At 34.0% G+C, this 15,125-nt stretch overlaps 1 protein-coding gene and 1 non-coding gene across 2 annotated transcripts in view; both read right to left on the bottom strand.

Moving 5' to 3' along the window:
- Positions 1-15,125, bottom strand: part of Fam117b (family with sequence similarity 117 member B) — a 93,659-nt gene that overhangs the window by 30,464 nt on the left and 48,070 nt on the right. Inside the window, exon 2 of the mRNA XM_078017873.1 lies at positions 5,137-5,288. Coding sequence (XP_077873999.1) covers positions 5,137-5,288 — 152 coding nt within the window. The remainder of the gene's footprint in view (positions 1-5,136; positions 5,289-15,125) is intronic.
- Positions 13,080-13,152, bottom strand: Trnaa-agc (transfer RNA alanine (anticodon AGC)). The gene has a single exon. It is a non-coding gene; the product is annotated as a tRNA-Ala (tRNA).

Genomic DNA, 15,125 nt, shown 5'->3' with positions numbered 1-15,125 from the left:
AAAATTCACAATGTAAAAATGTTAAACAATCTCCAGATACAGTTAAGAAAAGCCTTAAGGCTCAGTATGGTCTGTATAGCAATTGCCTTTATATGGGACAGCTAGAAGAATATGTTATCTCTGGAAGAAAATACATGGTAACCAAAGAAACTGATTATCAGAGGCTGCCCTGTGAGAGGAAGATTCTTCACTATAGACCACTCTGGACCACTTTAATTTCGTACTACATAAACATATATAGCCCATTCAAATCAACAAGTAGTACTAAAAAAATATTACTCACAGTTTTAGGTATCCTTTACATTCAACCTACCAATTACTAATTATAAAATGGTCTAGTTTCAAACAAAGACAAAAAGAATAAATTTTCCAAAATCAAGAAATTATTTTCCTTAACATAAATTCCTAAAAATAAATTATGTTCCTAGATTATGTTCCAAGCCCAAGCTTGGATCCCTTTGTAACTAAGAAGACTCCATTCTCACAACGAACCTTAAAAACCAAATCAGAGGGCTGGGGTTGTGGTTCAGCGGTAGAGCGCTCGTCTAGCACATGCGATGCCCTGGGTTCATCTTCAGCACCACATAAAATAAATAAATTTTAAAAAGGTATTGGGCTGGGGATGTGCTCAAGCGGTAGCGCGCTCACCTGGCATGCAGGGGGGCTCTGGGTTCGATCCTCAGCACCACATAAAAAAAAAATAAAATAAAGATGTTGTGTCTACTGAAAACTAAAAAATAAATATTAAAAAAACTCTAAAAAAAAAAAGGTATTGCATCCAACTTCAAATAAAAAATAAAAATATTTTTTAAAAAATCAGAAGAAAGGACTGCAATTCAGTCAACTGCCCACTACTACTGAATGCCCTGTTCCATCCTAAACTCCACTTTCAGTTCAGGATTACCAATTAGTAAGTCATCCCAGGAGTAGTAACTCTTATTGTGCTTATGATTTTTCATGTGAGGGTCCACTGGCTCTGTAGTCAGTTGTTAAAACACTGGTCACAAACACCAACTCATGTAGGATGGGGTGCTGTATAGCTATAAACCTGGTGACACAAGAGAATCTCAAGTTCAATATCAGCCTTGGCAACTTAGCGAGAACCTGTCATAAAGTAAAAAATATAAAGGGCTAGGGATGTGGCTTAGTGGTTAAGTGCCCCTGGATTTAATTGAAAGTATCAAACTAAAACCAAAATCAAGGTAATGAATGATCTTAATACTAGAAATCGTTTAATTTTAAATCATTCTTGATAAAATACAGCACAGTATGCATAGTTCACATATTGATGTTAAACACATGTTTAACTTCCATCCACCTCAGTTATATGTCTCTGTAATCTTAGACAAATTACTTATTATATAGGATGACTTTTAATTTCTCCATTTTATAAACAGGAATAACAATCTATCTACTAAAGTAATAGGTGAATTAAAGGAGTTAATATATGAAAAAGGTTTAATTTTTAAGCCCAATGCCAAGGACAAAATATTCAATAAGTGTTAGCTGCAATTTTCATTCTATTATGTCAAGTATTCAAACTTTTTTTTTCTTTTTAATCTCTTATGGAAATATGTTAAAAATGGCCGAGTCATAATTTCACTTAAAAACAGGATGGAAACAGTAATTTTCACTTTATAAAAATATTTTTGTGAGTTCTAATCAAATGTAAGTGATAACAGGAATTATAAACATTAAGTGGGAAAAAACAAAGCCTGATTCTTGAATGTAGTCTATGGGCTTGCATCTGAGTGAGAGATGAAGCAAAGAGGGCAAAGCAAGAATAGGAAACTATTCTCCACATATAAATGTCCATATTAATTTTATACTTAAAATTTCCATATTAATTTTTATAATTGGTGCATAATAACTACACAGAAAAGTGAGTTTCACTGACTCATTCATACATGTACATAATTTTCACATATATCACTATATTAACTTTGTGCTAAAAAAGATCATGAAGAACTACTTTGTGGATATAGTTTCAAATTCAAGAATTGTTTGCTTAAACAATTGTTTGCATATACTTGCATCTAGGGTTTAATAGTTTCATATTTAACACAGGTCTTACTTGCTAAGTTTCTCAAATGGAGCTTGAGGTAAAGAAGTTGGCTTTTGCTTCTTTATATAAAAAGGAGGGAAAAAACCTTAAATAAAAGGGAGAATCTCTATAGATAGAATAACCCTTAATACATTAATTTAAAAACAAGGTTGCAGAAGATAGTATAAAATATTGTACTTTATATGTGTAAAGAAAATCACCTGGGCTGGGGTTATGGCTCAGTAGCAGAGTCCTTGCCTAGCATGTATGAGGCCCTGGGTTTGATCCTCAGCACCACATAAAAATAAAGTTATTGTGTCTATCTACAACTAAAAATTTAAAAAAAAGAAAAAAGAAAAAGAAAAGAAAATCACCTTTTCCCTTTTTTTTTATTCTACCATTTTTGCAATCTAAAAAAATAAATAAATAACTGAAGGATCATCAATGAATACTAAAACTGATAGATAAAAAGTTAGTAGGGAACAGGATACATGTGCCACAAATTATCCCACAAACTACTTGCTAATTGCAAAAGGAAAAAGTTCATTTACAAATGTGCAGGATAATTCATTTTTAAAACCCCAATATTATTAAGAAAAAAGTATTAGAATGTGCTGCTCTTAGATTAAAGAAGATCAAAGAAAAATAAAATATGATGTATAAATTTTGGATTGGATCCTACTTTAAAAACAAAAACAAAAACAAAACAAGGTCTGGAAACAGGCCTCTTAGAATACTAGGCTTACCCAAGAAAGCTACTGAGAGGCAACAACAGAACTTATTCTGAGGTCAATGGAATTAAATCTGGGGAAAAAAAATTTATCATTTTCCTTTCCTCCTAGTATTATATTCTTTCAGCCAATAGAAGGAGGTTTTATTAAAAACAGCAACTGTTACTCAAATAATAATAATTTAAAAATAAAATAGTTCCATCTCTTCAGTTTTTCCTTAACATCAAGATTTTAATTTTTGGTGTTACTTTTATCTAGCAAACATTTTTTTTTTCTGCAATAAAGTCCAGATTTTTCTTGCAATAAAAGAAACAACCCCTATCTGGGTATAGTGGCGCATGTCTGTAATCCCAGCGGCTCAGGAGGCTGAGGCAGGAGGATCACTAGTTCAGAGCTAGCCTCAAAAATGGAGAGGTGCTAAGCAACCCAGTGAGACCCTGTCTCTAAATAAAATACAAAATACAGCTGGGGATGTGGCTCTGAGTTCAACCCCGGGTACCAAAACAAAATAAAACAACCACTCCTAAACAAGTTTGTAGATTTATAAATAACTACCTTCAATAATTTGACTTTGTATTAGTTTCTAATTTACCAAATATTTAATTTTAGTAGGTTTTAATTATACGCCATCTTATAAAGTTTCTGAACACAGATCTTTTCCACAAATTTGAAAAGCCAATCCATAAATTTCAAAAATAAAGCAATCTTATAAAATATGGAAATCAACCTGCAACAGTGAAAAGAAAGTCTCTGAGACATGAAAATTCTAAGAGAAAATAAGAATTTTAAAAGCAAAAGATGACTGGTGTATGCCATAATAAATAGGAAAGAAATCACAATTACATATTCAAAATAAACTACCTATTAGATAAATAAGCCTGAGGTAAGGAAGTTGGAAAAAGAATTGTAGATGGATATAGAATTATAGGTGGATAGTTTTTTCCCTGGTTATACAAAGTTATCCAACTATCTTCTGTCCTGTTACTTTTTGTATTGAAATTAAATCCAGGCTATTGCACATTAACTTTTCTTTTTTGTTGCTTATTTTTGTATATTTAAGTTGGATAACTTCCATATAACTTGTTTTTATTAATATTGGGAAAGTATCTGAACTCGATAGAAGATATACAAAGAGCCAAAAAGCACATACAAAGGTGCTCAACAAACCAGGAGTGGTATAATCCCAGTAGTTTGGGAGACTGAGGGAGGAGGATCACCAAGTTCAAAGCTAGCCTCAGCAACTTAGTGAGGCTATGTCTCAAAATAAAACATACATATATATATTTAAAAAAGAAGGGGGCACTGGGAATGTGGCTTAGTGGTTAAGCGCCCCTAGGGTTCAATCCCTGGTATCAAACAACAACAACAACAAAAACAAAACAAAACAAAAAAAAAAAACACTGTTCAACATCATTAATCATATACAAAAACACAAATCAAAACTGCTTCACACCAATTAGGAGACTATAATAATATTTTTAAAGGGAAAATAAAAAGTGCTGGTAAAGATGTAGAGAAACTAAATCCCAAGTGTTTCTGGTGTATCTAATGTGAAAACAATCTGACAGTTCCTCTAAAAGGTAAATGTTTATTGTAAAAATAGTAAGATTTACATTAAACAGGGATGAGAGGTGGGAGGGAAAGGGAGTGAGAAGGGAAATCGCATGGAAATAGAAGGCGATCCTCAGGGTTATACAAAATGATATATAAGAGGAAAGGAGGGGTAAGACAAGATAATATAAATGGAAGAAATGATTTACAGTAGAAGGGGTAGAGAGAGAGAAGGGGAGGGGAGGGGAGGGGAGGGGGGATAGTAGAGAATAGGACAGACAGCAGAATACATCAGACACTAGAAAGGCAATATGTCAATCAATGGAAGGGTAACTGATGTGATACAGCAATCTGTATACGGGGTAAAGTTGGGAGTTCATAACCTGCTTGAATCAAACTGTGAAATATGATGTATTAAGAACTATGTAATGTTTTGAACGACCAACAATAAAAAAAAATAGTAACGAATTGCTATATGACCCAGTAATTCCACTCCTAGGTATGGAATAAAAGAAACTGATCCTTAAACTATGAATGGAACTACCATATGACCCAACTATCTCATTGCTTGGTATATATCCAAAAGAGCTAAAATCAGCACACTACAGGGATACAACCACATCAATGTTTAAAACAAAACAATTCAAAATAGCCAAGTTATGGAACCAATCTAGGTGCACTTTTGATAAGCCTCTCAGGAAATCCTAATATACACAAATGTTTCAGGAATTTGTACAAAGGGTAGAACAATAATTTGAGAAATGACTTTCAGAGTGAAACACTTCAAGATAAGAATTATAATAAACCTACCTGTGTAGCTTTGTCCCTCATGCAAGGTGCAGCTTGCCCATGACTGTCACGAGGCCAGTGCCCAGCTAGGTATGGAGCTGCAAGTGTATCCAGGGAAGAAGTGCGACGGATAATACTGGAAGGGCTTGAGGAAGGAGGTCGTGTTTTGTCACCTGGATTTAAAAAAATATATATTTATTTTAAAAAATAGCTTAGGAAGAAAACAAGTTATATAGAAGTTATCCAATTTAAATATACAAAAATAAGTAACAAAAAGGAACAAGTTAATGAGCAATAGCCTGGGTTTAATTCCAATACAAAAAATAACAGGGCAGAAGTTAGTTGGATAACTTTGTATAACCTGGGGAAAAAACTATCCATCTACAACTCTATATCTAGTTATATATTATTCAAAAGCGAGGATGAAACATTAATTCTCAGATGACTAACAAGATTTACCAAGCAAAGACACCCTCTGAAAAATATTACTTTTTAAAGAAAGGTACCACCAAAAGAAGAAGATCGAAAAGATCAGGTCAGGGTTTAAGAAGCAGCACTGACAAGTAAATAAATTAACAAACTAATGGATAAACATATGTGAACATTTACTGTAAAAATAATAACTAAGCAGTTTAAAAAAACTAAAATACTAGATAACAATATGAGAATTGGGATAAGGGTGAATGGACAGGAGGAAAAAAGGGGACTCTATTTTAGCCTAGGGAGTAATGTTTTAAAATTTGGCACTTTATAAATACCATGAACATATATGTCAATAATCAGCTTCAAAGTGCTAGCTGTTAACTTTCTTCTTTTTGGTGGGGTCATGGAGTATTAGGGAATGAACCTGGGATGCTTAACCACTTTATTTTAAGACAGGGTCTTGCTAAGTTGCTTAGGGCCTTGATAAGTTGCTGAGGCTGGCTTTAAACTTGCAATCCTCCTGCCTCCCAAGCAGCTGGGATAAGTATGCGCCACCACGACCAGCCTGATAACTTTTTTCTAACGCTCTCTAGTCCTAAGAACTCTGGAGCTGCTTTTTGATGGTCTAAAATGCCCTTGACTATTATAACCCTAAACTGGGTGGAGCTGTGTATTTTCTGAATCAGAATCATACTTAGTTCCCTTCTCATCAGCTTATCAGAGACCTGGAGGTTGTGAGGGCTAGCTAGACCACAGCAAGAAAGAAAGGGCAAGTACTAAGAAGTAATGGGGAAGATCTAAAGAACACACAGAAGACACAAGAAAGGAATACTCCAGAGAAAGAAAACACCTACTAGAGGGAAAAGGAAAGAGGAAAAGAATATCAGTTCTAAATATACAACCAATCACAGAATGTCAAAAGGACTTTAGAGATGTGGCCCCAATGTAATCATTATTACCTTTCTTCACATTTGTGTATCATTCATTCATTTAAGCACATTCTGTGAAATAGGTATTATCCTCATTTGTTAAATGGGGTAGAGAAAAGAGGTAGGCTAAGTACATGGAGAAATTATTTGCTTGTTGTTCAATAGCTAGTTATAGTAATACCATGATCTGAAATCAGGTTTCTTTCCACTATATTCATGTTGCCTCCCTATGGTGAGAGGAGTATTTGAAGGCTTAACTCCAGTTCTACGCCTAACAGATTTCTATCTATGAGAGAAACAAAGAATGGAACAATTCCTGCTCTTCAGTATAGGAAACCAGATGCTATGATATAAACAGTCTCAATTAGTATAGACACACACCTAAGAGCCAAAGAATCACTTAAGCATTCTCCTAAAAAAGGTATACTCGGGGACCCCAAATCAAAACTCTAGGACTACCAAATCAAAATTTCTAGGGGTGGGGGGAGTAATTTTCTTTAGAACCACATTATCCTTGGCATCCAATAAATGTCTACCTAAATCTCTTTCTTGTTTATAAATTAAAACCTTGTTTTATAATTTTCAGGGAACTAGGAAAGAATAATGAAAAATCACATAGGAAGTCAAACTCATGGCCAAAAAAAATTAGTGACAATTTTTCATATCATTAGTAACATTATTTAAAGTGCCTAGTTATTATCCTACTCCAAACATCAACAGAACCTTCAGAGGATGGCTTAATAATACAACTGCCTTGTGATAACTTACCAGCTAAAAAGACAGCTTTCAAGATAAAGCTCACTGATCCTCTGCTATTTAGATTACCCTAGGAATGCATAAACCAAATCAACTGAAAGAATCAACCACAAGCTTTGCAAAATGAGTAAGTTTCAGAGTAAATAAAAGGGGTATTTACCAATACATGAATGTTGACTAAAAGATAGTCATGTGGGCTGGGGTTGTGGCTCAGTGGTAGAGCAATTGCCTTGCATGCGTGAGGCCCTGCGTTCGAGCCTCAGCACCACATATAAATAAATAAATAAAATAAGGTATTGGGTCCATCTACAAAAAAAATTATTAAAAAAAAATATAGTCATGTGAATAACTATAGAAAAAGAATGGCAATAAAGCAAATGTAGTATATAAGATTATATAAAAAAGAGAAATGAAAACATTGCAAACATCAATTTCTAGTTAATAACTAACTTGATTAACATTTCTCATGTATGAAAACTTACATTCAGGCCTATTTTTTTTTTTTTTTGATGGTGGTGGTAGTGGGGACTGAACCCAGGGTCTCACACCTCACACATGCTAGGTAAATGCTCTACCACTGAGTTACGACTCCAGTCCCCACAAAATGTCAAATATATATATATATATATATATATATATATATTTGTTGTTGCTGTTGTTGTAAACGAACTTTATTTTATTTTACTTATTTTTATGTGGTGCTGAGGATCGAACCCAGTGCCTCACATGTGTGAGGCAAGTGCTTTGCCACTGAGCTACAACCCCCACCTTCAAATGCCAAGTTTTGATAAATAATCATCAAGTGTCAATCAAGACCACACATGTGGTTTAACCATTGCAAATGAATCTATATATAATTTTCTGTAAGAGAAGAGTGAGGCTGGTTAGAATTAGCAGTGAAAGTGGAAAACATGTTCTGTAAATAAATGGACCTCATTAAAACTATATTCAGGGTGCACATCTTTTAAGAATGACTCCTCAAATCTCAGAGTGAAATTAAAGTATTTCAAAACTAATGATCACGTTTAAGACTCTACTTACTTATAAAGAACACTTAAAATGAATTGCAGGATAAACAAGATACAACAAATTCCAAAATGAAAAGAAAGTTGAATACATTAGAGTCATATAGTGTAATATTATAGGCCATTCAAAAGAATAAACACAGAAATTGACATGTTCTGATGTACAGAATCATTGATTATAAACTAAGCAAGTCCTCATACAAAAGGCAAAAATCTCATCTCTTGTTTACAAAAGTAGTTAGAAATAAACATGGGAAGAATCTGGAGAAAATATGCAACTAACCTTTTGGGAAAAGAATTAGGTTTTTAATTTCTATAGGCATTTCTGTACTGTTTGAATTTTTTGTAGGGCATTTATAGCCAGAGGAAAGATAGAAATAACAAAATTTAAAACTAAGTTACTGATTTTTTGAAATAATAAAACGTTGAAATATATATAAATGAATGCATTCGATTTCTGAACTTTTCATAGCTTATAATATCTGGCTTTGGGGAAACTATGAGCCACAGGCAAAATCTGGTTTATACCTGTTTTATTTATATGGCAAGCTAAAAATATTTTGCACATTTTTAAATGGTTTTGAAAAAAATAAAAATAATATTCTGTGATATATAATAATAAAATTCAAATTTCAATGTCCATAAAGTTTTATGGGACACAGCAATATTCATTTATATATTATATATAACTGCTTTTATACTGTAAAGGGAGAATTATGTTTGTGTAGCAAAAACCTCATGAGGTACCCTCATAACTTCACAATATGCCTGAGAATACAGGCATATGCTACCACACAAAGCTTAAAATATCAAACTAAACAGAATATTAAATATTACTGTTAAAAATATTCATTAAGAGGCTACACTTATTTTATGATAGCACACTTCCCTTGATCTGCTTTTTATTCCATCACTGTTAATCCTTTTTATTTTATAGCCATACTTATGATGCTCTTGATTTGTTGATTATACAGATCAATTTCATTAAAGTCCAAAGATAACAAGTCTTTAGGTATATTTTGTATCAAATTAAAAGAGAAAAATTGTGCTTTCATAGTTGCTACAAAGAAATACTGGAGAGATTTGGTGCGAAACAACAAAACACAAATATATATACACACACAAACACATATATATAGCTAATAAAATTACCTGAGGAGTGTAATGCTTGTTTATTTTTTTGTGTATATCTTTGCAATCTATTTTATATATACTTGACAAAAGAGACTGTGAAATATTTAGCCATGCAGAATATGTGACCAGACCAGAGCCTGTGTAGGAAGACTTTTTGGTAATCTTTAACTCTACCCTAAAACGATCGACTACAAGTTATTATGTGTTACCTACACTTCAATCAGTAATATTAGCAAATCCCGAAGTGTTTGAAACATTAGTTTGTTTCCCTTGTACATTCTTTATTCATATTACAATGTTGTAACTGGGTGGTCCTTTTTAAACAAAACATTATTTGCAAAACAGAGGGTATTATTTGTTTTTAAAGCTTTTGTAAATAAAGGCTTCAGAAATGTTAAAAAAATATTAAATAAATGTATGTATACGATTACATTAACAAAGCTACCATTCTAATTTTATATAATGGCAAATACTTTGCCCGTTATTCCCTGTACATGTGAAGACATTTTTTAAGACCTGTCTTCAAATTGCATTACATTATTGTTTTAGTAAGAGACTTACATAGTTACAAGTATGAAAGTTTAGTTGCTAGTAATGTGACCCACATAACAAAAAGATTCAATTCCATTAAGATAATAGTTACAACAGCTGTGTTGCCAATAATCACAAAAACTGCTTCACAGATATGTCTCAAGTACATAATAGGCTTTCAAAATGACAATTATTTCACCAAAACAATGCCAATTTGTTATAAATACTAACCATCTCTCCATGTACAGACTACTTTTCAGTATGTTTTGAATCAACAGAAGAGAAACACATGTAGTACATATCCATAAGTTCAAGGAAACATGTCCTCTCACTACTAATTCTGAAACTTGAAAAGCAATAAATACACATACGCACACTACCTAAAAAAAATTAATCCCTACTGGAATAGTCACAAGAAGACTGTTCTAAGCTAGAAGCAGAAAAGGGGCACACATAACGATGTAAAGTGGTGTATATCATTAAAATCAAATTGCTAAAAGCTGTCAGATACTTTAAAAAATATTTGTTTATTTTATTTATTTATTTTTATGTGATGTTGAGGATTGAACACAGGGCCTCGCACATGCTAGGCGAGCACTCTACCGCTGAGCTACAACCCCGGCCCTGTCAGGTACTTTTTACATCCCAGTTATTGCTTCAGTTTCCCAGCAGTGTGCTAAACAAACAAACCTTACAAATAGGTCTAATTTCAATTTAAGTATTTTTAACTATCTAAGAGTTGAGTTTTTCATCAGGCCTCCCAAGATTATTAGAATTATTATTAATTATTACTTCTACAATGAAAACAGAGAACAGAAGAGTTATACATGGTCACAGATAAAAATACTAAACATCTTTGGTTTTGAACTTCCTTCATTTAACCCTACATTCATTTAAAAATTTTCAGAAACGTGATCAGTGCTAGGTCCTAGAAAATATAAAGAATAAGTTATAGGTAGGTGCAGTGGTGCATGTCTGCAATCTCAGTGATTTGGGAGGCTGAGGCAAGAGAATCTCAGGTTCAAAGTCAGCCTCAACAACTTAGTGAGACTTTATCTCAAAATAAAAAAATAAAATGGGTTGGGGATGTAGCTTAGTGGTAAGTGATACTCGGTTCAACCCCCAGTATCAAAAAAATAAAAATAAAAATAAGGGCTGGGGATGTGGCTCAAGCGGTAGCGTGCTCGCCTGGCATGCATGCGGCCCGGGTTCGATCCTCGGCACCACATACAAACAAAGCTGTTGTGTCCGCCGAAAACTAACTAAATAAATAAATATCAAAATTCTCTCTCTCTCTCTCTCTCTCTCTCTCTCTCTCTCTCTCTCTCAAAAAAAATTAAAAATAAAAAATAAAATAAGTTACAGCCTGTAGTAAAGAACACTTTATACACCTAGCTTGTCATTATACCATTTCCATCCAAGTTCCCTAAACTAATATGATTTTTGTGCTCTAATTATGAGAGGTTACAAGAGGGGAGGGAACCTCAAAGAGGAAAAGATGGGAAAAGATTCCCAGCCTAAGTGAACAAAGCTTGCATTTGTTTATTTTTGTGATACTGAGTATTTTAATCCAGTGGTGATTTACTACCTAGATACTCTCCTAGCCCTTTTTTATATTTTATTTTGAGAAAGGGTACTGTTAGATTGATGAGGCTGGGATTGAACTTGTCATCCTCCTGTCTCAGATTCTCAAGTGGCTGGAATTACAGGTGTGTACCACCATGCCCAGTCAAAGACTATATTTATAAGGCAGTCCACAGGAAGAGACTGACAGCTGACAAAACACTTTGGGACTTGGCATCATCAATTTCACTTTTGGGCCTACATTGTCTCAATCCCTACCAAGTCCACAGAGTTGCAGCCTATGCCATGCTCTTGCTTCCCTCTAGATCTTCTCTACCTAAATCATCCTCATAATCCTTTTCTTTGGTTTGGTTTAATCACGCACAACCTTTAAAATTCAGTTCAGATGTTACTTCCTCTGGAAAAATCTTCTTCAAAGAGCTACTCAAGCCCAAGAAACATATCAGCAGAAGCTAGGTCAAAAGCCTCTTCTGTGTACTGCTGCAGCATCGCTCACTGAAAAGGTCTTTGGACTATTCCTACAAGGTTTTCATCCCCATGATTAGAAAGTACCTGAAGATTAGATGGTACCCGAGAAGGTATCTCTTTAAATGGTCAATGAAAAATCAATTTTCTTGGTCAACTACAATAGATCATTTATCCTAAATGAGGTGAACTTGAAAAGAAATGGAGAGAAGAGATTGACTTCTAATGCTATTGTCTTCTATCAACAAGAAGGTTCTATGCAAGAAATTCAGATTTTTTTTTTAATTCAAGGTAAATAAAAAATGACAACTCCAATTTGACTTTTTTTAAAAATTAAGCCTTCAGGGCTGGGTTTGTGGCTCAGTGGTAGAGCACTCGCGCATAGCACATTCGAGGCCCTGGATTCGATCCTCAGCACCACATATAAATAAATAAAATAAAGGTATTGTGTTCAACTACAACGAAAAAATAAATATTTTTTTAAAAAATTAAGCCTTCAGAGAGGTTTCCAACATACAGCAGGGTGTGGCACTGAAAATTTCAGTCAGTGCTTTAGGCTCTGACTACCAGTACCAACCAGTTGAACTGGTTCCTACATAATTACAATGGCAGGAGACCATGCCAAATCATGGCCTGTAGGTATTACTTTACACAGGTTCTATAGAGCTTGTTGTATTAGGCTAGGTATTTGTAAAACTTGAACTTGATCAAGCTATATTCCTGAAAAAAAAAATCAACAAGCAGAAAAGATAAATAAGACATGTTCATTTGTTCAAAAAAAAAAAAGAAAGAAAAACACTTATTTTTTTCAAGTATGAAAATGACAAATACATAAAGAAAGAAAAAATTCCCAATAGGCCAATCTCCACAAACACTTTTGTATTTATTTCCAGAAAGCTGTGTTACATTTATACACTTTCATTTTATATTTCCAGGGCAATAAATAAGCTCTTCCTAAATTGCTTAGAGCCCAAGTGGCCGAGGCTAGCCTTGAACTTGGGATCCTCTTGCCTCAGCCTCCTGAGCTGCTGGGAGTATAGGCATGCACCAATTCATCCAGCTCACATCACTATTTTAATAAGATACATGCTATCTTTTTTAAATTTCTTTTTTCGGGTGGTGATGCTGGGGATTGAACCCAGGGCCTTGTCCATGCTAGGCAAACACTCTACCAACTGAGTTATATCCCCAGACCTCAAATTTGTTCTTTTTAGATATACGTGACCGTAGAGTGTATTTTGACATACATAGAGTATGACTTATTCTAATTGGGATCCCATTCTTATGGTTATACATGATGTGGATTTTCATTGGCATTCATATGTGAACATAGGAAAGTTACATCTGATTTATTCTACTGTCTTTCCTATTCCCCATCTCTTCACTTCATTCCCCTTTGTCTAACCCAATGAACTTCTATTTCCCCCCAACCTCCACTATGTGTTAGCAGCCATGTATCGGAACATTCGGCCTTTCATTTTAGGGGGGATAGGCTTATTTGGCTTAGCTTGATAGTCTCCAGTTCCATCTATCTACCAGCGAATTCCATAATCTCTTTTTTCTTTATGGCTGAGAAATATTCTGCTATGTATATAAACCACATTTTCTTTATCTATTTATCTGTTGAAGGGCACCTAGGTTGGTTTCATAGCTTTGCTACTGTCAATTGAGCTGCTATAAACATTGATATAGCTACGTTACTGCAGTATGCTGATTTTAAGTCCTCTGGATAACTAGATCAAACAGTGGTTCCATTCCAAGCTTCTGAGGAATCTCTATACTGCTTTCCAGATTGGTTGAACCAATCTGCAGTCTCAATAGCAAAGTATTTTTAATTTGCATATCTCTAGTTGATAAGAGATGTTGAAAATTTTTTTCATATATTTGTTGACTGTTCCAATCTCTTCTGTGAATTGCCTGTTCAGTTCCTTTGCCCATTTATTGACTGGGTTATTTCTTTTATGGTGGTAAGTTTTTGAGTTTCTTATATATCTAAAGTGCAGATATATGCCATTTTATTGGATGGATACACCATAATTTAATCCCATAATGATGGACACTTTCAATGACATATTTTTTACAACTATCTCTGAAAAAATTCTAGATATCAGATTGCTATACCCAAGGTGACACATAAGTTAAAATTTTAAGTATTCCCAAAGAGTCATACACATATAATTATGTAATATGTGCTCTTTTGTGTCCTGGCTTCTTTCACTGAGTATAATGCCTGTAAGAATCATCTTTGCTGCACATATCAACAGTTAATTTCTTTTTATTGCTGAAGAATCTTCCACTGTGTTACGGTTTGGATTTGAGGTGTCTCCCAAAAGCTCCTGTGTTAGTGTAAGAATTTTCAGAGGTAAAATGACTAAACTGAGAGATCTGTAACCTAATAAGCCCATTTCCATTTGAATGGACTGAGTGGTAACTATAATAACACCTGAAGACTAAATAATACTCTACTGAATAACCCATGGATAGTAGAAGAAATCAGGCATGAAGTAAAAAAAAAACAAAAAACACACACTTAGAGGTAAATGATATCAGCAACACAACAAAAATCTCTGGGACACTATCTATGAAGGCAGTTTTAAGAGGAAAAGTTCACTGCACTAAGCACAGTCTTTAAAAGAATGTAAAGTCACCAAATAATATCTAATGTTATATCTCAAAACCCTAGAAAGAGACGAACAAATCAACACAAAAAGCAATAGAAGAGCCAGAAATCAATGAAATTAAAACAAAATTTTAAAAAATTGATAAAACAGAAAGTTACTTCATACATTTTGTGTCCTAAGAAATCTTTGGAGTGGATCCCTGGATCAAAATTTGTTCCTGTTTTCTTCTAGAAGTTTCTCAAATTCAGCCTTCACATTTAGATCTCTGATCCATTTGAACTTCCTTTTTGTGTAGAGTTTGAGGAAAGAGTTAAGGGTTATCCCTCCTGATGATGGATATTCATTTGTTCCAGAACCATTTGTTGAAAATACAGTTTTTTAATACTTGATTGAAGTTTATTTAGCTCACAGTTTGAAGGCTGGGAAGTCCAAGAATATGACACTAACATCTGGCAAGGGCCTTCTTACTGTGCAACATACAGCAAAAGGTGGAGAGGAACGGCAAGAAAACATACATGAGAGAAAGCAGGATGGGGACCTTC

This window comes from Ictidomys tridecemlineatus, chromosome 7 (assembly GCF_052094955.1).
Source record: "Ictidomys tridecemlineatus isolate mIctTri1 chromosome 7, mIctTri1.hap1, whole genome shotgun sequence".
Taxonomy (NCBI): domain Eukaryota; kingdom Metazoa; phylum Chordata; class Mammalia; order Rodentia; family Sciuridae; genus Ictidomys; species Ictidomys tridecemlineatus.
The sequence above is the reverse complement of the archived record's forward strand: the minus strand, read 5'-3'. Positions and strand labels throughout refer to the sequence as shown.